Consider the following 24,853-nt stretch of genomic DNA (forward strand, 5'->3'; position numbering starts at 1 on the left):
TGTTTTTTTAATTTTCACAAAATATTTTCTAGGCTCATGCAGTTGATCTTGGCATTTGATAAAACATAGTTTTTCTTGTTTATATTATGTGCAACTTTGACACAAACATAAGAAAGAAAATTCATTTACCAACAATCACATTTGAGCTGTTGTAAAATGAATAATAAGGAAGGAAATGTTAACTTTTTAGCACAGACAGCATTAATTGTTAACGAAGTAGTTAGATTACCGTACAATTGCTTTGCATCATAGTTCAAGTTTACCTGTACCAGCAGCAAAATAGCCTGAAATTGCTGCAGTTATTTAATAGTTGTGGGCATTTTGTGAAGTGGTAATTTCAGTATTATAAAACTATTGATATAATTATGAAAATCCGGTTTAAGGTATTTTAATTCAGTTTGAAGTGACATGCATTAAAACTATAGAGATCCCTTTCTGTGCAAACATGTTTGATTCAGTAACATGTCTAAATTTCAGTGATGAAATCCGGACGAAAATGAAGACAAAGTATCTGACCAACCCAGACTACAACTACGAGAAAGTGAACCGCGCCAGTTTGGCTTGTGGACCTATGGTCAAATGGGCTATAGCTCAGGTTTGTGGGGTTCTCCTGGACACCTCTCTTTTAAAGAGTAATAAGAAATGTTTGTTATTACGGAACTGTCAAAAGTAACATGTATGTTTACTTTGAATACATTTTTTTTCTGCCTCTACCATAGAATGATACAAATGGTAGATAGCATGAAAGTTAAGTCCAGAGTCTTACTTTTGTAAAGTTTTCAAACAAAATGCACACTATTTATATGGGCAATGCATTAATGAAACCTTGAGTATAGACTTTACAATGGCCATACTAGTATTAATACATTTGATTGTACAAACAAATGTAAGGGTATATTTTTAGTTAACAAATTTTATTTTAACATAGAAAAACCCAAATTAAAGATTTAGAATGCAACTGAAAGAGTTTACATCCTGGCTAGAGATTTTCGAAGCAATCTTAGCGCTACAATATCATAAAACCGTGACGTCATTATGACACACCATAGTGATGTCATAGCCTACAATGGTTTGAAGATATCGTAGAGTTAAGATAGTTTTGAAAATGTGGGCCCTGGTTGGTAAAAAAAAAACCTTGCAATGTGTTTTGTAGATCAGCTACGCTGACATGTTGAAGCGTGTGGAACCTCTGCGGAACGAGCTGCTGGCGCTGGAGAACCAGGCGAAGGAGAACCGGATGAAGGGAGACGAGGTCAACAAGCTGGTCGTCGAGCTGGAGAGAAGTATTGCCAAATACAAGGAGGAGTACGCCATGCTCATCAGCCAGGCCCAGGCTATCAAGGCAGATCTCGCATCCGTGGAAGCAAAGGTATAGCTTTTGTCTTGTAGTGGATTTAACTATTTCTCAGAAATAAAAAATGAACTAAAATGTTTTTTTAGTTAGTTGAAAGAGCAATTTTTTTAATATTTGTTTAATGAAATATTTTGGTTTTTATGGAAATGATGTTACTAAAGGCTTTGTCTTCCAAATGCATGTAACCTTTTAATCAACAAAAAGCATTTAATAATAATTATTTCTCACAACTGTTTAACCTTAGGTCCAGAGAAGTGTTTCCCTGTTGAGCAGCCTGAGCAGTGAGAAACAGCGGTGGGAGGCAGGTAGTGAGACGTTCAAGAACCAGATGGCCACCATCATCGGCGACGTGCTGCTCTCGTCGGCATTCATGGCGTACGCGGGCTACTTCGACCAGTCAATGAGACGCAACCTCTTCTCCATGTGGTGTAACCAGCTGCAGCAGAGCAGCCTGCACTACAGACAAGACCTCGCAAGGACAGAGGTGGGCTAATAGTTGTCTCAGTTGCTATGAGGGACGGAGGTAGCTTAGTGTATGGTACTCGCCTTAAGTGTATTGGGTTACAAGATCAGTCCTTCACATCTGAGGTACACGATCTTGCTTGTATGCCCAATTGCATTAATTTCATCTCAGGAGAGTGTTTTAGCGGCCACCTAAAAATATGGTAAAATCATTCTTTCTGCTGGTTGTTTGAACAGAAGCTGCTTTAATATGCTGCCAGCTGGCCCCAGTAATTTACACATCTTTGAGTTATTATTATTATAAATATAAGTTGGGATCATTTACATTTATGTTTGTGCAATTCAAAACAATATGTTTCCTGGAGCTTATGATATTTTCAAACGTGAAGGACTGCAGGATCGATCAACCATGATAGATTACAAGTTTTGTCCTGTTCCAACCATTGCTCCATGACTGGTATATCAACAACCGTAATATGTACTGTCATGTCTTTCTGAAAGTGCATATAAAACATTGTTTGCTGCTTTTGGGAATGAAAAGCCATTGGCACAAATATGTTAGACACTAAATAGCCACGGTTTGAAAAGTGCTGATGTGTCATAAAAAAAATAAAAAAAATATTATTTTATTTTCTGTTGATATGATTCCAATCATTTTTATACACCTTAAACTTTTCATATATAAAAGCAGTAAAAGACAATATCATATCGTGATTGTGAGTTACTTTACAGTTTTTTGAAATACGCATGAGGATTTGCTGAGGATTTTCAAGTGTTTAATGTTAATGTTTTAGTACCTGTCCAATCCTGACGAGAGGCTGCGATGGCAAGCTAATGACCTGCCCACTGATGACCTCTGCACAGAAAATGCCATAATGCTGAAGCGATTCAACCGCTACCCACTGATTATTGACCCATCAGGTCAAGCCACAAATTTCCTCTTGAAAGAGTTCAAGGAAAAGAAAATAACCAAGACTAGGTCAGTTGAGAAATGTTAACACTGGTCAAATTACACAATTTCATTCTTTTTTGTATTTGATATTGGTGACATGATTATTATTTTTTAATTGCATCCTTATGTGTATGTTTTATTATATAGTCTTTATTCTGAGCCGCTTTGAAAAAAAATAATAGCAAAGTTAAATACATTTGTGGTATCATTTTGATGGAAAATTTTGAAATGGGCAACTAGTTGTCTCTTTTGATTGTTGTTAATAATGATATCAAGGTGATCAGTATGTACCTGCTTTCTTCTCTTTAGCTTCCTGGATGATGCTTTTAGGAAGAATCTTGAAAGTGCATTGAGATTTGGAAACCCACTCTTGGTGCAGGTATGTAAAAATAATCAAGTTTGATATTATCTTTCTAATTTATGTATTATTAAATTTAGTTAAATATTTGTTATATAAATTCATTTTTGAAATGTCTTTGAGAAATGTTTATGTCCAATGTTTATGATATTTAGAGCATTTCCTTAATGATTTATAGATCTAGTTTTGTTTTCATGGTCATTATATCACCGTGTACTTAGCTAAAACTACTGTTTTTGTTGTTGCACAGGATGTTGAGAATTACGACCCGATTCTGAACCCAGTGCTGAACCGTGAACTGCGGCGAACAGGTGGCCGAGTGCTCATCACTCTCGGAGATCAGGACATCGATCTGTCGCCGTCTTTCACCATCTTCCTGTCCACCCGAGATCCTAACGTAAGATGATTCACAATGATATATAGTGATAAACTGCTGCTGGCTCGTTGTCCTGTCCTCGTCTTCTCAAGCTCATTGATACTGTGGTTAAGCCATTAGGTTTCAGGCCAATGTGTTCTTTGTTAAGTTTTCAATACTGGTTCCAATCCAGAGTGCATTGGGCATTATGTAAGACTTCTGCCTGGACTTTTCTCTCACTAACCAGAACTATGTCTTAAACAGACAGGTATGTGCATCCTTCATGGGATATAGGCCTAAGCATGTACTGCTACGGCAGTGGAATGTCTAATTTAAAGGCTTTGGGATGGAATTTCAAATGAATGTTCCATGATTGTTATTTTTCCATTAATGTTTTTGTTTGCTAATGTTTATAGGGAGCCCAAAACAGTTATTTGCTATGACTAATAGTGTTTTATTTATAGTGTATCAAGTTATGTATTCTGCTGTATATATTTGTTCAATATATTAGCAATGTGTGTTAAATGTGAGGAGATCTGTTCATATTTTGCAGTAACAATGATTGTAATTTTTGCACATTGGACAGCATTTACATGGTTTTGAATGGTTTGTTTCTCTTAAATTATAAGCTTGAAGTATTTTTGTCTTAATGCTTTGATTTTTATTGTTGCTTTCATGTTACATATTGTTTGTTATCAGGTTGAGTTTCCACCAGACATCTGTTCACGTGTAACATTTGTGAACTTCACCGTCACACGAAGCAGTCTGCACAGTCAGTGTCTGAACCAGGTACAGCAGCATTTTGCTTCTCTTACTGTAGAAAAAATATAAAATATTTTAAAGCAGTTTAATACTTATGTTTGTTTTTATGGGGTATTGCCTGCTAAACAGTTAATTATGTAAAGGGAATAAAATAATAATTTGTAATAACTTTGCTATATCATCAGCATCATTGTTAACATTATATTAAAATGGCATTCACTTCACATTAAGATTTTTCTTGTCTGGGTTAGTTATAGTAGTTTACAAAAATATTTTGTATCATGATGTTGGCTGTTATTTGCAACAAACATTCCTAAATAGGAGGGAATTTAAATATATAGTTGTTACTTTTCCAGTGGCAGCATATTTAAGGGACAGGCAAACTGTAGTGTATTTCATTACATGAGTTTTAAGAACAGTTTACTAGTTTCCTGATAATTGTGTTTATTTTATTGAAAATACTTACTGTGTTGTTAGGTTCTCAAATCTGAAAGACCTGATGTTGATGAAAAGAGGTCTGACCTTCTGAAACTTCAAGGTAATTTATTTTTTGTTATATTATTCCACTTGCATTTTATAACTATTTGATCATTTGAATTATCTACAAAGTTTGATGGGAGGTGGGGTTCTAATAAATTTGATCATTTTCTATCTTTATAAGATCTTGCTACTACTGTACATTTTGTTTTCTTCTAGGTGAATTCCAGCTTCGTTTGAGACAACTTGAAAAGTCTTTGCTGCAAGCTCTTAATGATGTCAAAGGAAAGATCCTGGATGATGACAGGTAAAAAAACACTGAAGATGATGTACAAGTGGTGCAAACATTTTAATACGGCTACAACTATTTGTGTTCTTAAAAAACAACTTTTTTTGTGTCTGTTTAAGTAAGTAATATTAGATTTAATGACATTTCTAAAGACATGTTACTTTAGGATTGGGTTTTGCCTTGTCATTGCAGGGTTTAAGCTGTCGGTCGTTAAAAAGCTAATTCGAAAATCAGTTGCCATTTGTATCATTATTTGCTAACATACATTAATAACGTTATTCAGATCACCTGGGATAATTTTGTACCTGATATAATTTTTGTAAATTCTGACACTTTACTAATTTTGCTATTTCCTAGGATAAATGTGTCAGTTGAAAACACAGAAATCTAACAAAAGTTCATTCATAACACCGTAGCCTTTAACACATTAAAATATCATTTAGAGAGATCGGATGAATATATTTTTTAGAAGAGCCTTAATTTTATTATATTTTGTTTGGCTAATTAAAACCATAATTTGGTATAAGATTTTTTTATCAAATCCACGAAACTGCTATTAATTTTGGGAGTCTGGCTTAAACCTTACATTCAACAAATGTTCTGATATCAGTTTGGCATGGCCATATTCCTAATTGTTTTTCTCCCATTACCTGGGTGCTTTTCTGCGTACAGAATTCTGTCCCATCTGGAAACATTGAAAACGGAAGCTGCTGAAGTGGCAAGGAAAGTGGAGGAGACTGACGTGGTGATGGCTGAAGTGGAGAGAGTTTCTCAGCAGTACATGCCGCTGGCTAAGTCCTGCAGCAGCATCTACTTCACACAAGAGGCCCTCAAACAGGTCAATATAACACACACACACTAAACAGATGTTGTCGGGTCAAACCAGTGTACTCTATGGTGGCTTTAAGTTTTAATCATACATTTTCGTCAGTTTCACCTGTGATTGATGTTAACATAGCTTTAAAGATTAATTTTGAAAGTACTTCAGAATGCAATGTTTTAATGGGGTAATTTTCCTAAATTTTGTGAAGTTTAGCTAATAATTGTTGAAGTTAACATGATATAAGCAGACCAATACCACACACTTGTCTGGATAATTGGGGAAATCCTCAAATAGAAGGTATTTTCTAACGGAAGTTGAATAAAACATTTGTGACATTTTTATTCAGTGTTATTCAAGCATACTTTGTGGTAAATATATATTTTTAAAACTCTTTAGGTTCATTTCCTGTATCAGTATTCACTGCATTTCTTCCTGGAAATTTTCCACGATGTTCTGAAGTGTTCAGCCTTGAAAAATGTCAAAGAATATGCTCCTAGACTGTCCATTATTACAAAGGAATTATTCAAGGTGTGTATTTACTAATAACGGTAATAAATGTCTTGAATTTCAGAAATTTGACTTTTGTATGAACAACTTTATGTTAGGAAAAAGATTGTTCTATTTGGAAGAACCTTTTTGAAGTTGACACTTTTGTCCAGTCAGAAACTTTACCCTTATATAGCAAGATGGCATGCGGTACCCTAACATAGCAAGATGGCATGTGGTACCCGTATATAGCAAGATGGCATGCGGTACACCATTTGTTTAATTATATTGTGGACTTGATAGCACGCTGCGTGCCACTATCAATTTGACATCAATAAAAAGGCTCAGTCCATGACATCATGTTAGCACAGACAGGAATATGTTAAGCTGTAAGATAAATTGCATTTAATAAATGAGTGTAGTATTCTATTGTTTTCATATCTTCAAAAATCAAGTCTTAAAAAATGTCAGTTCCAATTTAATTTACAAGTATATTCACAGAGAATCGCTTTTGGTTGTGTATATTTCAGTGGATGGTATGGCTTGGCATCCAGGTTATAACTGTGGCGCAGCCAATCAGATATCTTTAAATTGATTTCTCACTAGTCGGATATCACTATTTATGGGCGGAGGAAGGTGCTAAAAAGTGCCGTGGGGCACACACACGTTTATATATGTATACATATATAAAAACCATTGCTGCTGCTACAAAGTGGGGCGTACTTGCCCCCGCTTCCTACGCCAGTGCTATTTGATACTAAAAATGTCAATGGTGTTTGATCCAGTGTGTGTGTACGAAAGAGTATTACAAATTTCATTAAAACATCTTGAGTGTTTTGATTTTAATAAGTTTATAACTGTTTTCAGGAAACTTACAGCCGTGTCGGAAGAGGCATGTTGCATGAGGATCGCATCACCTTTGGAATACAACTGTGTCGTATTCATCTGCAGGGAATGTCAAGGTACTCTATGTGAAGACCACTATATTATATATTCTGTACAAAAGATTCCTTGCCTCTTTATTGGTAGAAGTAACCTATGTGGCAGCTTCTGGTTTTCTTACTTTTTATGTATTATTTTGTTGGATTAGTTCAAACATTCTTCTATTTTAAGATAGAAGATTTTTTTTTATAGTTTCAGCTCCCTATTGACCAAGGTATAAAACTAAAATGTATTTCACTATACAGTTCAGTCATTATTTCATGTGTTGTAACAGCTGAAGTGTGTTGCAGATCATCATGTGTAAATGCTCCTTAATGTGGAAACAGACGTGCATGATTGTATTGGCAACAATGATAATTTAATTAGCTAAATTAAATTTACATAATTTTGCTTGACCATAATTTTAATAATGGGTTTTTATGTTGTCTTGGAAAATGTATTATATATGAGTATATATAGCCTTATATTGTTGTTGTCGTTGTTTTTTAAGTGAGTCGACATACACAGAAGAATTTAATCATTTCCTGAGAAGCCAGGAAAATCTCTTAACAGGAAAACCTTCAAGCTCCATTCAAGGCCTGAACCCGCAGCAAGTAAGTTTTCTTTTCCTCTTCACCTGTCCTCAACACAAATATATATTCTCCTACGGGTAGTAGTCTTGATTCGCCACAGACACTTTATCTGACAGCTGATTTTTCTGTGCAGCGCCAATCATTCTTGAGATCATCAGAACACAGCCAGTTTTCCAAGATCAACCATTGACAGTCAGTTTGCTGATGTCGCTGTTGAGGTAAGAGGGAAGATACTGTTACTATCTTCACAGTCTCCAGTGGGGGCAGATCCCGTCAAACATCTTAGATCTCTTTGTGGCCATTTCAAGTGATGCACCATCTGTTTGTTGAGGCATCGATGGAAGGTTGAGGAGCACCTCTCAACAATCAGACTACATCGGGGCTGTGGTCCACAGATGAAACCAGTCTCCACAACAGCGTGCTAGAGCTTCTGGCAGTCTTCAGTGCAGTATATCATTGGTGCCATTTGCTGATACATGCATGTCTCATGGTAGCCACAGACAACGTGATGGCAGCGGCTTACATCAATCGGCAGGGCGAAACACATTCCAGCAGCTTGCTTCATCTCACCTATTGTCTGTACGAGTTGGTCAACACCATTCCGCTGCAGCTACGAGCCCATCATATTCCTGGGGTATCAAATTTACTGGCACAAATGTCCATCTGCACCACAAGCGACAAATGTCGACTTGTTCATGGCATGCATCAATTGCCAGCTTCGGGTTTACGTATCCAGAAGCACTCGATCTGAACACACTGGCCATCAGTTGGGAAAACCTGGACGATTATGCGTTTTCACCATCAATCCTGATTCCTAGAATTCTGCAGTGGTTCCAGCAGTATCGCTGTCGATTCCTACTCATTGCTCCGATGTGGCCAAACGGTGTCTGGTATCCCGATCTCATACGTCTCGCGGACCCAGTTCTTCTGCCATTACCTGATTGGGATCTTCTATTAATACATACCACATCGAGAAGGCACCATCCACATCCACGCTTATTCAACAAAATGCTTGGATCTAATCTTCAAATTTTTAAAGAAAGAAAGGCGATATTGAAAGAGCATTGAGTATTTACAGCTGCTGCATAAAATGTTCGTTGGCTATGCTTTCACCAATGATGCTTACATCATAAGATAAAACCTCAAACCATTCATGTGGAGAAGTTAGCAGAGTTTTTGCTGTATCTCCGGACAATTTTGAAACTCAAGGGCTACATATCGTTCATAGCTACAGTCCGTGATTCAGCCATAGGATCCAAATTGGCAGCAATTCCTGAGATCCATGCTATGATGAAAGGTTTCAAACACGAAGACCAGGTTCAACATGTTTGTCCACCGGAATGGGACCTGAATCTTGCACTGAGGGCCTTGTCTCAAGCCTTTAATTACGGCAACCTTAGATGTCTTGACAAGGAAGACAGTGTTCCTTTTGGGCTTTGCTACAGAGGCGAGAGTGTCTGAGATCCATACAGGAGAAGAGGAAAAGAAATGGAGAAAACTTGGGGTGTTTGATCTGTTTTAGATACCTCACCTGTCCTCGAGGGTTTATACCACCCCAGGCCTCCCCAGTTACTGTTCTCCATGTGATTTGCTCAGGAAAAAGAAGGAAGTTACAGTCACGTAACTGGAACAAGAGGGAGCATATAGTAGAAGAATTTTAGGCCATCCCATTGGCTGTTGGGATGTTCAAACCAGACTACAACTCATAGGGGAATATGCATTTGTGTTGAAGACAGTTGAAGTATCTAAAAAAGAGAAAACACCCCAAGTTTTCTCCATTGTTTTAATAATTTAAAGCCTTCTGCTAATGCAAAACATCATTAAATATTTGTATATATTTTCCTCACCTGTCATTTCACTCAGTTCTATTTGACAACTTCTGTGCATATTGTATTGTTTGCATAAACATAGTTTAAATTCTTGAATTATTTGTGCAATTTTATTTTGACTTTACATTTATTTATATAACTGCCTAGTATGTATCCAGTTTTGTATTAGTAGAATAATAAGTTTTTCATAAAAAAAAATTATATAATGTTTTAAAAATCTGTATTGCAATTTCCACTTATATCTTTAACAGCAAGCCAATCTTGTGCGACTTAGCAAGATGCCAGCTTTCAGGATGCTAGGAAAGAATATTCAAGCCAACATGGTAAGAATTCTATACTTGGTAGTTTAATGACATTCCATCTGAATTGTTTAAAGGATTAGTCATTAAATAAAACAAATAGATGTTCAGGATTTGCCTCTCTTTTCTTATGTAATAAGGTTAAGTTTTTAAATCTATATATCTGTTGGTGATTGGAATCACTTTTCATTACTGTTACATATTAATTAACTTGAGTTATAACAAAAATATGTATAAAGTCGGCGGTGTTTCTATCAGGAAGAAATTTTTGTGTATGGCACTATGGAATTGAGTTAGGGTTAAGAAAATCATACATTAATGATAAGAGTAATTAATTTTGTCAAACGGTTAACTTTGAAAAATGTTTAAAAAATTGGGTATGGCATCATACCCGTTTTACCCTCTGGCAGAACCCTGACTGGTGTATTGGCTCCCAATTTAGGGGTGGGTGGGGCTGCAGGCTGATGTTTGTCTGATTTTTAGATCAGTTACAACTAATATTGTCCGTAGAATGATGGAAATACATGGTGAGAACATTTCAGGCCAGTTCATTTTGCTCATATGTCTACATCGTTTTTGCTCGAATGCATAGACTGCGCCAGCACTTGAGAGGAGTTGACCAGATACCCTGTCTCCTACGCTTAAGTAAATACTTGATACTTAAATTTTTTCTCTCCAGAAATGGCTGGATAGTGACCACCCAGAGTTGGAGGTACCACAGTTATGGGAAAAGGAGCTTAGTAAGTTTACATATTATCATTAGCACATTTGATGTTGGTGAATAAATTGAAAACAAAATGTATGAAGACATCGCACATTGTAGAAATAGTGTGGTTGGGGTATTCTAAATACTTTGCAAATATTATTTTTTAACATTGTGAATTCATGAACTGACTCTACCGGCCTTGGTGGCGTCGTGGCAGGCCATCGGTCTACAGACTGGTAGGTACTGGGTTCGGATCCCAGTCGAGGCATGGGATTTTTAATCCAGATACCGACTCCAAACCCTGAGTGAGTGCTCCGCAAGGCTCAATGGGTAAGTGTAAACCACTTGCACCGACCAGTGATCCATAACTGGTTCAACAAAGGCCATGGTTTGTGCTATCCTGCCTGTGGGAAGCGCAAATAAAAGATCCCTTGCTGCCTGTCGAAAAAAGAGTAGCCTATGTGGCGACAGCGGGTTTCCTCTTCAAAATAGTGTCACAATGACCATATGTTTGACGTCCAATAGCCAATGATAAGATAAAAAATCAATGTGCTCTAGTGGCGTCGTTAAATAAAACAAACTTTACTTTACTTTCATGAACTGACTGACAATATTTTGTGTTACATTTGTAAACATAATTGAATTTTGTTTATTCTTTCTTTTTTCTGTTGGGTTTTTTTTTCCTCTTTTTTTTTCTTTTTCCTTTTTTCTTTTTGTAATTCGTTGATCACTTGTTTTTATATCGGGTTTACCAACTGTAGTTTTGGGGTTTGTGTGTGTCCATGCATGTTGTGCATGCATGTGTATATTGTACTTGATCCATTTAAAATAGTTTTATCAGATTACACCAAAAACATATGTATGTATTTTTTCTGAAGGTCCAATTGGTCAAGCAGTGTATGGTTTGTTGGTAGTCCAGGCATTCCGACCAGATCGGTTGGTTGCCATGGCTCGAGTGTTTGTTGAGAAGACCCTCGGAACGGAGTTTGTTCACGCTGCTGAAAAAGAACTCAATCTGTCAGAAGTTGTTGAAAATGAGGTATGCGTTAGTTAAATGCCGTCAGAATTTAAGCATTGTTAGACTTGACAAAGGTGGTGTTGAACAATTCAGAACATTGTCACTTAAAAATAATGTTTTGCTTTTTATGGAGTTTATAAAATTTAAAATTTGCATCTTGGAAGGATGTGACGTAACTAACATCATGACATGTGCTAAGTTATAAAGCAGTTGTTATGGCATCAGCAATTATGTCACATACCTAAGAGGCTTTCATAAAATTTTTACATAGGTGACATAGTTACAATTCTTACTGGAATCTGTGTCATTGTAATGGGTGATTTTTTTTTTGGTGGGGGGGGGGGGGGTTACAATTTGTGAGGAAAATCTAACAGTAGGAGAGTAATTTATCGAAGTAGTTAACAATGTGGTCAGGACTTTGTTTATTTTGTTTGATTGTTTTGTTGAACAGATAAAGGCGAACACTCCAGTTCTGATGTGCTCTATGCCAGGATTTGATGCCAGTGGGCGTGTTGATGATCTTGCTGCAGAGCTCGGCAAACAGTTGACATCAGTTGCTATCGGTACTAACACTATTTAATTTAACAAAATAATTCATTATGTTTGCTGTTGTCAGTAAAACAGTACTGTTTTTTTTATTCCTTTGTTGATAGATTATTAATGTTGATAACTTGTCATATGGACATAAGTTGAGGGCATTTTTTCACCTTTTTATGTCACAGAAGATGAAATATAAATCGTATCCATCCTCTAATCAAGGATGAAAAAACTAAGAATGTGACATATATATTAATATAGACATCAGCCTGTCGGCCAGTAGCAAATCCATTTATTTTTACAATAATAAAAAAATGTTAAGTCAAATAATTGACAAGATGTATTCTATAAACCTGTATTGCTTACTGCAGGTGATGAGATGTAAATTACTTGCTTAAATTAATTGATTTTTAATAATATCACATTGTGATCACCTTGAAACCAATTCTAGGTTCTGCCGAGGGTTTCACCCAGGCCGAGAAGGTGATCAACTCGTCGAGCAAGTCTGGCCGGTGGGTGATGCTGAAGAACGTTCACCTGGCACCGCAGTGGCTGATCCAGCTGGAGAAGAAGGTGCACAACCTGACACCGCACACCAACTTCAGGCTTTTCCTCACCATGGAAATCAACTCCAAGGTTAGCTGCCTCATCACTGGAATCTTGTGTCTTAGAATAGGTTTTTGCAAAATGTTCACAATGAAATATAATTTGTATTTTTTCGGCTGACTTTTTTTTTTTTTTTACTAAAATGGCAAATATTTATATTGTGTACATAGGTACAGTGACCAAAGAGAGCTATGAAAGTTGACCTTTCAAGACAGGTGGCTACTTAATCTAAGATGTTTTGTACTATACTAGATGCATTTAGCAGAGTTAACCACTTGAGAATGTTTAACTACTAGAATACAATTTTCTTCTTTTTGACAAGTCTCTTTTGTTGGTGGGTTACTGGGGTTTTTTATGTGGCTTTTTTTTTTTTCTTTTTTTTTTTTTAGGTATTATCATTGTCAAACTAAATAAAATTAATAGATTAATTTTAGTATCAGTGATTGTCTTGTGCTCAGTATGACTCCAGTATATGCAATATTTTATTTGCATTACAAAAACAAATGTTATTTCAGTTGCCCACCAATTTACTGCGAGCTGGTCGTGTTGTTGTGTTTGAGCCTCCACCTGGTGTGCCTGCCAACCTTACCAGGACATTCAGCTCGGTTCCTGCTGCCAGAATGTGCAAGGTAACTGTAACATTTTCTTATACTTCTGTTTTAAAATAAATAACATTTAAAATAAATTCCATATATTGCTGTGTATTTGCTGACTCTGTGAATAACCCGAAAACTAAAATGCCTGGAATACTTTAGTTTATGCATTCAAGGTGCTTCAGCAGAATATTTGTTATTTCTGGTAACAGTTTGAAAGACGATCATCAACTGTGACAAATTATCTTCATTTAATTCATAACTAATGTTTATTTAATACTGTCAAGGTAAAAAAACAAATATTAAAAATAATGTAAATTGAGAATCACCTTTTAAAAGTTAGATTGTTTTTTTATTAATTTTAAAAATATTTTTAGGCTCCAAATGAAAGAGCAAGACTGTACTTCCTCTTGGCTTGGCTCCATGCTATAATCCAGGAACGGATGCGTTACACTCCTCTTGGTTGGTCCAAGAAATATGAGTACACAGAGTCTGATCTCAAAGTGGCATGTGATATGCTGGACGTGTGGATTAATTCTGTGGCAAAGGTAATTTTTTTATTCCCCCCACCCCTTCTTTCTTCACGTTGGCCTCTCTTTTTTTTTCTTCTTCTTTTTTTTTTCTCTTTTTTTTTCTTGTCTTCTTTTTTCTTGTTTCGAATTCTATCTCATTTCCCACTGTGGCAGCACTTTGCTGTCCACCACCTCTTTCTAGTGTTTGTCTTTTGTGGTTAACTGTGCCACACACTATAACTTCGGGTTTATTAATTTTTTAATTTATTGCTTATAATATTATTCCATCGACAAATAATTACGTTATTAAAACGTACCTTGTAGTGTCTCATTTGCTCTGTATCTTCATGCTTACACATGATTGGTTAAAAGCTGTGATATACAGTGAACTCTGTACAAACTGTGTACTCCAGATTTCTATGTAAACAAGCATGATCAATGAGTCCCATTCAGGCCCAATAGCTTGGTTGAAATCTGTGTAATCTGGCAATCCATGTATACCAGCAATTGTCAACAATATGCATTGAATCCAGTTTAGACTTCACATTTAGGTTGCAGTACTTGTAATTATAATACTGAACTAATTTAACTGGTGTAAGTTTTAACTCGTTATCATCAATATATATTTATAGTTGTGATTTTCTATTTTGTCTTTTAGGGCCGTACAAACCTGCCACCAGAGAAAGTGCCATGGGACGCCATCAGAACTTTACTCTCACAGTGCATATATGGTGGCAAAATTGACAATGAATTTGATCAGGTTTGTAATTGTTGAGATGTCATTCACGTGTTGGTAATTTTTCTAAGTTCTGTGGGTAATTACTGTTTCTGGCATAAATTGATGGAAAGGTTAGTTGATTGGCACCAGCATCATGCAACTCTGTGAGTCATTGATCTAAATATAGCCACGGATTCAGCATAAAATTAAAATGAGATTAAATTATATGTATAGTTTAATCAATCTTAATTCCATGTTATATATGGGGGGTTTATTAATTTTGAAAATCAAATGTATTGCAGGGCCAAAATGTATTACATATTAAATATAAATTAACTACATGGCTCAACATAGTGATGTTAGAAGTATTGAAACCAGAGGTTAAATGTTAATTTTGTCTTCTTTTTTTATAGCGATTGCTAAATGCATTTGTTGCCAAGTTGTTCACACCAAAGAGTTTTGAAGGAGATTTCAAACTGGTGACCAATGTTGATGGACAGGAGGGAAAACATATTGTCATGCCTGATGGTGTCAGGTACAAAGTTTTACTTAATTACATATAACTAGTTTCTATATGTCAAACATAAAGTGTTTTGGATAACAAGTAGTGTGTGCTTGTCAATTAATATAGCAGTCCTGTTGTTCATAAGATTTTGTATTTACCTTTTTGTAATGTTATTACAATTAAGTTTGTTTCAATATATGTTTGTTTCAACATTTCATGAAATCAAATGTGAAACAAACAATAAAGATTTCCTAAAGTTTAAAGTTAAGGTTTGTTTTGTTTAAGGACATCACTAGAGCACATTGATTAATTAATCATTGGCATTGGATGTCAAACATTTGGTACTTCTGACACGTCAGAGGAAACACATTAAATTTTTCCTAATGCAGCCATTGATCTTTTATATGTACTTTCCCACAGACAGGAAAGCACATACCAGTTGTGGTGCACTGGTTGGAACAAGAAAAAAACCCAAGCAATTGAATGGATCCACTGAGGTGGTTTGATCCTGTCACACAAGCACCTCATGCGAGCACTCAACCGACTGAGCTAAATCCACCTGTCTAAAGATTTCTTAGTAATATATATCTACAATAAGATGACTGTGCGTTATAGCTATATTTAGGAAACTACTCAAATGTTTTCTTTTTCACAGGCGAGAACAGTTCATTCAGTTTGTGGACAACATGGAAGATCGACAGACCCCTTCTTGGTTGGGTCTGCCAAACAATGCAGAAAATGTTCTTATGACAACATATGGTTAGTCGCCTTGATACAGTTAATTGTCAGAATATTTATATCCAAACTTTCTTTCAATTACTCATCTGTGAAAGACAGTTTTATCAAGTATAATATGTATGGAATGTTTTCATTATTTGATTGTGTTTATCTTACATGATTGAGAAGTTTACTTATAGCGAGTAGGGTAGGTAAAAGTGGGGTTTTCTTTCTATGATGTTCGTCAATGGAGCTTTTCTGATACTGAATTGTTTGGCATTCATTAACATTTCCTTTGAAGTCTTATCTTGTACAGTTTTTGTTCAGTTCTAAAACTTGGTACAATAATACTCTGGGGCACCCTCCACAAACTAATAGAGAGATACAGACATTTTTATTTTTTTTATTTTTAAATTGTTTTAAATTTAAATTGAAAGTTTAAAAGTCTACCTTCTTCTAGAGTTTTGATTGGATAGTTATGAAACATGCTATCATAATTTTCTGGGCAGTCTTCACAAACTAACAGATATTTTGAATTTGTGAATTGTTATTAAATTTAAACACTTTAAATCAAAATTTAATATTAAAAATTTACGTCTATTTGCTTCTACAGTTTTGATCTCATAATTCGGAAACTTGGAATTATGACTCTTTGGGGCAGTCTTCACAAATTAATATATATAATTAACAATCTTTATTTACAGGCAGTAACATGATTGCTAAGCTGATGAAGATGCAGCTACTAGAGGATGATGACATTATTCCTGATGCTGATTCAGACCCAGAGACTAAGAAACTGGCTGATGGCCGGCCAGCCTGGATCAGAACCTTGCACGGATCTGTCACTACTTGGCTTCAACTTGTACCACAAGTAAGAATATCAATGTACTTGTGTAGAGAACTTCACTTTACTTTAAAATACAACTCGGTGTTAATTTAAAAAAAGGTTTGTCTGTGTTAATTATAATCACTGAACATTTTATTCACATTTTTTGTTCATTTAAGAATTAGTTAGATTTTTACAATAGTTTTATCTAAGATTCGTTAGATCTATAATCAGGCATCGAAATAAGCATGTAGTGTGCCAAAATATTGGTGCAATTTTGTACAAAAACTAAATGTGAAAATTGTACATAAAATAATGTTTGCTTAAGAATGCAGAGTGCCATTCTTGACTTCCTTAATAATCTGGTGATCTGATAATCTGTGCAACCATTTTCAATTTATTTTGATGCCGGTGTAACTAACGTAGACAAAATCTCATACTTACATTAGAGCTTTTCTTTAATTTATGTAATTTGTTTTGAAATATTATTTCAATATCAAATTTGCAATATGAATGAGTGATGTAAAGTGTTATAGTTATTGTCATGTTACTTATTTCATACAGCCCAGTGAAGCAGTGGTAAGTCGACAGAAAGTGATTTCCTAGATTTGTCCCAAGAGCACTTAACTGGTTAAAATAGCTTGGGTTTTCTTCGGTGATTGCTTTTAATGATAGATTTTATGATGGATGAATAACTTTGTTTACAAAGAAAATGCTTTTTATTATAAATGCATATGGAGGTTCTTTTTTAAAATGTTTTTATTTTGGATTTTACATTTGAAGTGTTTGCATGTCAGGCGTGTGTTCAGAAAATTATGCAGTGAGTGAGGTCAAGACTGTGACAAGCAGTTTCTAGGGGGTTTGGGTCATGCTTCCCAGAAAATATATTTTAAAAATAAAACTTGCTTTGAGTAGTGGAGGGGTTGACACCCCCCCCCCCCCCCCCCCCCAAACACCTCTTCCTCCCTTCTGCAACACACGCCTGCATGTAATTGATAAATGGTAGTCAATGATTTTAGGTAAATTATAATGCACTTTACTGCCTAGTTTCTTTCCAAACATGGTTTTTATTTTGCTGTCATTGATTTAACCTGTTTCCCAACAAGTCATTGGAGACAACTGGTTTACCATTCCCTTCATTTACCTGCTTTTCCACGTTAGTCTTATATGATTTCATTGGTGATTAGTTTTGGCTATTATTGTAATTTTAATTTATTTTTGATTTAAGAGTATTATTGCTACTACACATATTTTGAATTACAGGAATATTTCTCCTTTATTTAAAAAAATTTAAATTGTGAAGTATTTGTTGCTAAAAGTGTGTTAAATTTATGTTGAATTAAAATTACTTTTTATTTCAATACCGATTAGTTGTTTTTGTCTAATCCAGGGCTTCTAGAATTTTTACAAAATCCACTAGCCATAGAATCAGTGATTTTTTTAATTTACTAGCCATGATTAAAAATTCACTTGCCCTACTTTATTTTATACAATTTTACTAATAGTAATAATCAGATATGTTACCTAAAGAGGGAGATAGCGATTAAAAACACTAAGATTGGGGGTGTTGGGGGCAGGATATTCATATAAAATTTACAAAATGAAGCATTTGACAACTCCTTTTTTACTAGCCATCGGGCATTGCAGTAGTAGTTATTTACTAGCCCAACATTGAATATCACTAGCCATGGGAGTGGGGCTACCATAATCTAGATGCCCTGTCTAATCTGATTAGTAGTTGATTTTATTTTGTTACGGTTTATTAACATTTATGAGTTTTGAAAAAAAACATCCATTAACTTTGTCTTATCATTTGGTTTTTATTCTATTTAAATCAACACTTGAAGCCAGTGCTGTTTCATGCATTTCTATTATTTTCATTTAGACTCTTGGAGCATTGAAAAGAACTGTGGAAAACATCAAGGATCCATTGTTTCGCTTCTTTGAGCGTGAAGTCAATGCTGGAGCACGTTTGTTGCATGATGTACGACAAGACATGGAAGATGTCATGAAGGTCTGTCAAGGCGAGAAAAAGCCAACCAACCACCATCGGTCTATGATGGCTGACCTCGTTAAAGGTGTGTTTTACACTAGCTGTTTATGGTAAAAATGTTTTATTTTTATTTATTGTTTGTTATATCATCAAATTAAAGCAACTGACCCTTTCATAGAATTTGTTTGAGGTTTTATTCAAAGAAATTATGAGGTTTGTATCATAGACTATATTAGCATGACATTTGTTTTGTTATTTTATACAGTCATTTGGAGAAGGGTGTTTCTTTATCCAATGCTTTGGGGTATCCTGTGATTTGTATCAATTTATTTTTAGTTTTACATCTTTCAAGATGAAAAGTGTATGTTTTGATGCACTAAATTGTTATTAAAAAAACCTGAATTCCATTAATTTTTTTGTATTTCAACAGACAAGCTTAACTTGTTTTGCTTGGAGGTCTGCATGAAAATGAAAAGATTGAATGTCATACACTGACTGTGGTATCAGTATTCAGATGATAACAACTTCTGCTTCTGTCTTTAGGAATCATTCCCAACTTTTGGCGTCGGTACAACGTGCCTGGAGTACTCACCGTGATCCAGTGGATAACCGACTTCAGCGAGCGCATCAAGCAGTTACAGAAGATTGTGCACTCCACTCAAGCCAATGGAACCAAGGAGCTGAAGGTAACTGAGTACTATAATACTTGTCCAAAACTAAACACACAACTGAACAATTTATAAGTTTGCTCTCAATAACTTTTAATTAGCAATACATCAACTCAGATTGACCGACAGAACAGGATTAATTTTTTTAACCAGTGGTAATGCATGGTGAGTCTGGGGTCGGGTTATTTCTCGCTCCAGCCAGTACACCACAACTGGTATATCAAAGGCTGTGGTATATGCTATCCTGTCTATGGGATGGTGCATATAAAAGATCCCTTGCTACTAATTTAAAAAACCTAGCGGGTCTCCTTAGACTGTCAAAATTACCAAATGTTTGACATCCAATAGCCGATGATTAATCAAATCAAAGTGCTCTAGTGGTTTTGTCATTAAAACAAAACAAATTTTAACTTTTTTAAACCATGTTGAAATATAGCAGATCAAAACTGAGTGAATTTGACAAAAAGTAAATGTATATATGATTTAGTGATCAGAATTATGGTTAAACATGGATAATGGCACTCTTGGTAGATTAGTTACTGAACTTTATGAACAGTCATCACATTTCCTGAAGAAAAGAGTCATTCATTCTAGGCAATCCACTGACATGTTCAGGAGGCTGAGCACTCACGAACAATTTGACTGGTACCATTGTCTTCTATCACATCACATTCATCCAATATGTGTCATGTACTGAACATTTAGATACAAGGTTGATTGTGTCCAAGTCTAATTTTTATCTTAAAACAGCTTGTTGGGTCTGGATCAGGTGATAGTGATTGCTATCATAGCAAGCTGTATTTTAGTTATCAAATATATTAATTTTACAAGCATATAAATGTGCAGGTTGTGATTATCTTTAACACTAGTTTATCTTATTCTTGTATTGTGTGTTATTCAAATAACAGTTATATATGTTTCGGTGGTTTCAGAATTTGAATGTCTGGCTTGGCGGTTTGTTCATCCCTGAAGCATACATCACTGCAACTAGGCAGTACGTAGCACAAGCTAACAGCTGGTCTCTGGAGGAACTTTACCTGGACGTATGTTATTTGACTTTCATACTGCACTATTATGATCATTTTCAAAAACATAACTTATAACATGCCTGATGTTTTAAAAATTGTGCACATTGAAATTATTTGCTTTGAAATGCTCTTTGTTGTAAGCATAAAGCATATAATAAGACCCCAAATTTGACATTGCTTTTGTTTTGGGCGATAATAAAAAAATAAAAATTATAATTAAAAAAAATTTAAAATGGTACCATGCAACATATTCTTGTTAAAATAGTGAACAGGGTGTTTGTCTTTTCTAATTGTGGAACAAACAATATAGGAAAATACATGCATACAAATCTTATCTGGACATGAAGGTTTTAATGCTAGTTTTAAAATAATATATGTGGTAATAGATCATTATTTTATGTTAACTGTTTTTATATCCTTATTTTGTCAGTCTTCCCAGTCGGCCTATCTTTAGATGTGATTAATCTTTTAACTCTGATATTTCACTTGAACTGTTTTTATCCTACTGGTTTTAAAGGATGAACTCCTGTTTTTATGTTTAGTTTTCTTCTGATGATGTCAACATTTAGTTGACGAAACTTTGAGATTTTAAACTTGTGGTTTTAAACAGAAACATTACTATTGTTTAATAGTTAAATATTATGTGGTTGTTAATGTCTTTAAAAAAAACAATTCTTTCAAAATCTAACACTGTCTTATAATTGGTTGACTTGTATTTTTGTTTCCAGGTGACTGTTACTGGAGGAAAGTCTGGTTCACTGGATGCTTGTAGCTTTGGAGTAACAGGTGTGATGAGTTGTATATCTGCTTTATTCCCTGTTCATCAGTTTTTATGCCTTCGTATATTTATCTCAAATTAACTCTTAATCCATCTTATTTCTTGAAAATAACAGAAGAGCATGTTTGAAATCCAATAGCCGATGATTAATAAATCAATGTGCTCTAGTGGTGTTGTTAAACAAAACAAACCTTTTTAGAAGAGCATGTAGAATTTGTTTTAGAATATTATTGTTAGGGAGAATTTTTTTTTTTTTTTTAATGACTAATGTACTTGTTCGACATTAAACCTAGATTGCAGATATGTATCTGTGAATGAGTGTTGTTATTTTGTTCTCATCCAATGTCATTTCCTATTTTAAAAATAATAATAATAAAAATAAAAAAAATTGTATTATTTTTTGCAGGATTGAAACTACAAGGAGCTGTATGCCAGCAAAACAAACTCCAGCTGTCATCCACCATCTCCACTGACTTGCCCTTGACATTGCTGCGATGGATCAGGTAGCACGCTTAAAAGTGTTTTTTAGAAATATTCTATACAAATAGACTGAATATTTATTCATTCTTATTTCAAGGTACCACATTAAAAGTTATGATTCCATCTGTTTGTAAACACATTGATTTCTGTAGTATAATTCAAGTCTTGTTTCACCGATTCTCAAAACTACTGACGCTAGATTTTAAGCAGTGTAAAATAGTTTTAGTTACTACAGCTTCTTTATTGATAATTTACTCATTATTTAAAGCTTATTGCTTTTATTATCAAGTTTGACAAATCCAACGTGTTTCTTGTTCTGGCCCCTTGCTGATAAAACGTTTTAAATCTGGACTCAAGACTAATAAAGAGTCTGAGACTTTAATGTCATGGCAACACCATACAAATTGAAATGCATGTGACGTCATTAAAGATTGAGTCAAGATTCTATAAGTTTTATAAGCTAGGGGCCCAGGTGTTTGTAGTACTACAAATTACATTTTATACAAAATAAAAAAAAGGTATATGCCTCTGAAATAAAGGAGTCAGCGGTTTTAATAAATTTCATAATTGATTCACTCAGGTTTAGAGAAGACTCACAATGAAGGATGCAGTGTAGAATAATTTGGCTTTTTGCTGTAGTGTATGCTACACAGGGCGGGACGTTGCCCAGCGGTAAAGCGCTCGCTTGATGCGTGGTCGGTTTTGGATCGATCTTTGTCGGTGGGCCCATTGGCTGTTTCTCGTTCCAGCCAGTGCACCATGACTGGTATATCAAAGGCTGTGGTATGTGTTACCCTGTCTGTGGGAATGTGCATATAAAAGATCCCTTGCTGCATTAGGAAAAATGTAGCAGGTTTCCTCTGACTGTGTCAGAATTTACCAAATGTTTGACATCCAATAGCCGACGATTAATTAATCAATGTGCTCCAGTGGTGTCGTTAAACAAAACAAACTTTAAACTTGTATGCTTTTATTTTACATTTACATAGCATTTCATGAGGAAATGTACATTACACAGACATCCTTTTATCAGTGTCCTGAATTGTATTGTTTTTAAAATAATCACTGCTTTGTAAGCTTTAATAACAATTGATAAATATTCAATTTGGAGGGGGGGGGGGGGGGGGGGGGGAGTATTGTGTGATTTTGTTACATGATTGACCATGATGTAGTTTAGACAAGATTGTTTTCAATAACTTTCATGCTTGTTTTGTTTAAGAAATGACGGCAGTGACCCATCCAAATCAAAGGTTGTGCTACCTGTCTATCTGAATGCCACAAGAGAGCAGTTGCTGTTCACACTCGACTTTGAATCTGTGGATGGACCTGAGGCCAAGGGTTACAGCTTCTATGAGCGTGGTGTCGCCATTATCACCTCAGATTTGAATTAGATACACTTTGAAGACTTTGGACATTTGTTGTTTAACAAACAAGTTCTTATTCTAATAGTTTTTCTGAGGAAATCATGATATATAGATGTGCTTTTGTGGTGGTGTTCTTTTGTGATTCAACATTTTGCTGACTAATTATGAAATGGACAAATTATGTTTTTCTGTTCTTTGACTTATTTACAAGTTAGTAAATATTTGTTCTTGAAAATTTAGGCAGATGCCTTGGTGTTCATTCTGTGGTGAGAAATATGAAATTCACTGTTATTTTAAAAGAAAAGAGAGAATTTGTTAATTCTGACACCACTGAACTTCGTTTGATATTGTAATATAGGCTGTAATTCTGTCATCATTTGTTTAAGATTGTTAACTTTTATGATGGGGTATCATGTGGTAGTGCTTTTGCTTTTATTTGTATATATTATTATCTCTGAATAATTACTAGTAGAGACTGTTTATATTAAAAATATATATATTGACAAAATGTGTACCATATAATTTGTTCTTTCAATCTTATGGATACTATATGTTTGTTTGACTGTTTTAGACTGAAGACCAGTATATGTTTTAATATTTGCATACTAGATATTCTGCTTTCAGTGACGGTTTTAGAGTGATTAAAAGATAATAAACCTAATGGGGGAAAAAATGCTAAATAAATATTAATTTAGAAAATAGTTTTGGAACTTTGTTATTTAATTGACGTCTTACAAGCATAATGACTATCCCAAATACAAAAATATTTAGGTATTGGATGAAAATGTGTACCATGGTCATGTACTATCATGATGGTGTAAAACAAATTAAAATTTCCACAATATAAAATGAGCCAGCAGATGTGAAATCTATTTTATGTGAAACTTGTTTTGGGCGATTTACTTTTTGTTTTAATATATGCTTTGTGCTTCTAATAAAGAATCTATAAAAGCTTATGTTGTTACGTTTTAAAATATATAGAGAGAGATAGACAGACGGAGAGAGAGAGAAATACAAATGCATGCATACCAAATATTTGTATTCTGAAAAGAAAGATACTCTTATGAAACTTAAATTTGTCATCAGTATGCTCAATTACAAAAGTCTTTTTATAATTGTGGTATTGTTGACTACTGTGATGAAAGCTAGATGGTAGTTATTTATGCTTGAAAATGTATGGTTGTTTTTAATTAACTTGCTTAAGAGGTTCTCATGCAATTGGTCACACCAACTTGTCACTTGTGATGGAATTGGAACGACATTAGTCATATACGACAAACCATGTTGGTCGTACTGATTAGAACATGTTCTATTTCTCAGTACAAGTGAGAATGCCACTTTAGGAACAATGTAAAAAAAATGCAAACTGTCACAAACTTACTCCAAATTTGGAAATGCTGAATTTAACTATTTTAGCAGAGGTGCATCATATCGATTATTTAAATATGCTGTAATTTTATTTTTTTCAGACTATTGCAAGTGTCTTGAAATGCGCTGATGAAGACAACTGTTAATTTCAATGCATCTTTGAAAAGTGGAAATTAGTGGGCTTTTTACCCACTCCATTAATTTAGCCTGAAATACTAATGGTAGAAAAGTAGTTCTGAGGAAATATGCTTGAACTATTAGTCCACTGGTCCATTCCTGAATGCTGATTAAAAAGGATTGTAAATCCCCAGTATATTTAGGCTCTGCCCATTAGGTAATTGCAAAACTTCACACAGCATACTTTTTTCATTGACCGAAGTGCTAAATGCTTCGTGCTTGCTGGTCGTTTCACTACACGTAAAATGCTCAAGTTGAATCGGACCTTTAGGGGTCTTTCATATGATTTTCCAAGATAG

The 24,853-nt window shown here is 34.8% G+C and overlaps 1 protein-coding gene across 1 annotated transcript in view; it reads left to right on the forward strand.

Moving 5' to 3' along the window:
- The window catches only part of LOC121371212 (cytoplasmic dynein 1 heavy chain 1-like), an 83,118-nt gene extending 59,157 nt beyond the window's left edge, over nt 1-23,961 (forward strand). Inside the window, 31 exon segments of the mRNA XM_041496935.1 lie at nt 478-595; nt 1,154-1,369; nt 1,599-1,838; nt 2,611-2,795; nt 3,078-3,147; nt 3,377-3,523; nt 4,181-4,270; nt 4,721-4,781; nt 4,940-5,027; nt 5,682-5,847; nt 6,229-6,360; nt 7,186-7,280; nt 7,751-7,853; nt 9,913-9,984; nt 10,640-10,700; nt 11,545-11,705; nt 12,136-12,247; nt 12,673-12,857; nt 13,343-13,456; nt 13,798-13,968; nt 14,591-14,692; nt 15,064-15,185; nt 15,811-15,914; nt 16,577-16,743; nt 17,263-17,277; nt 18,584-18,776; nt 19,235-19,377; nt 20,292-20,402; nt 21,116-21,173; nt 21,572-21,668; nt 22,865-23,961. Of these exon segments, the coding sequence (XP_041352869.1) occupies nt 478-595; nt 1,154-1,369; nt 1,599-1,838; nt 2,611-2,795; nt 3,078-3,147; nt 3,377-3,523; nt 4,181-4,270; nt 4,721-4,781; nt 4,940-5,027; nt 5,682-5,847; nt 6,229-6,360; nt 7,186-7,280; nt 7,751-7,853; nt 9,913-9,984; nt 10,640-10,700; nt 11,545-11,705; nt 12,136-12,247; nt 12,673-12,857; nt 13,343-13,456; nt 13,798-13,968; nt 14,591-14,692; nt 15,064-15,185; nt 15,811-15,914; nt 16,577-16,743; nt 17,263-17,277; nt 18,584-18,776; nt 19,235-19,377; nt 20,292-20,402; nt 21,116-21,173; nt 21,572-21,668; nt 22,865-23,036 (3,871 nt within the window). The 3' untranslated portion in view covers nt 23,037-23,961.
- The last annotated feature ends 892 nt before the right edge of the window (nt 23,962-24,853 follow it).

This window comes from Gigantopelta aegis, chromosome 4, assembly GCF_016097555.1.
Source record: "Gigantopelta aegis isolate Gae_Host chromosome 4, Gae_host_genome, whole genome shotgun sequence".
Taxonomy (NCBI): domain Eukaryota; kingdom Metazoa; phylum Mollusca; class Gastropoda; order Neomphalida; family Peltospiridae; genus Gigantopelta; species Gigantopelta aegis.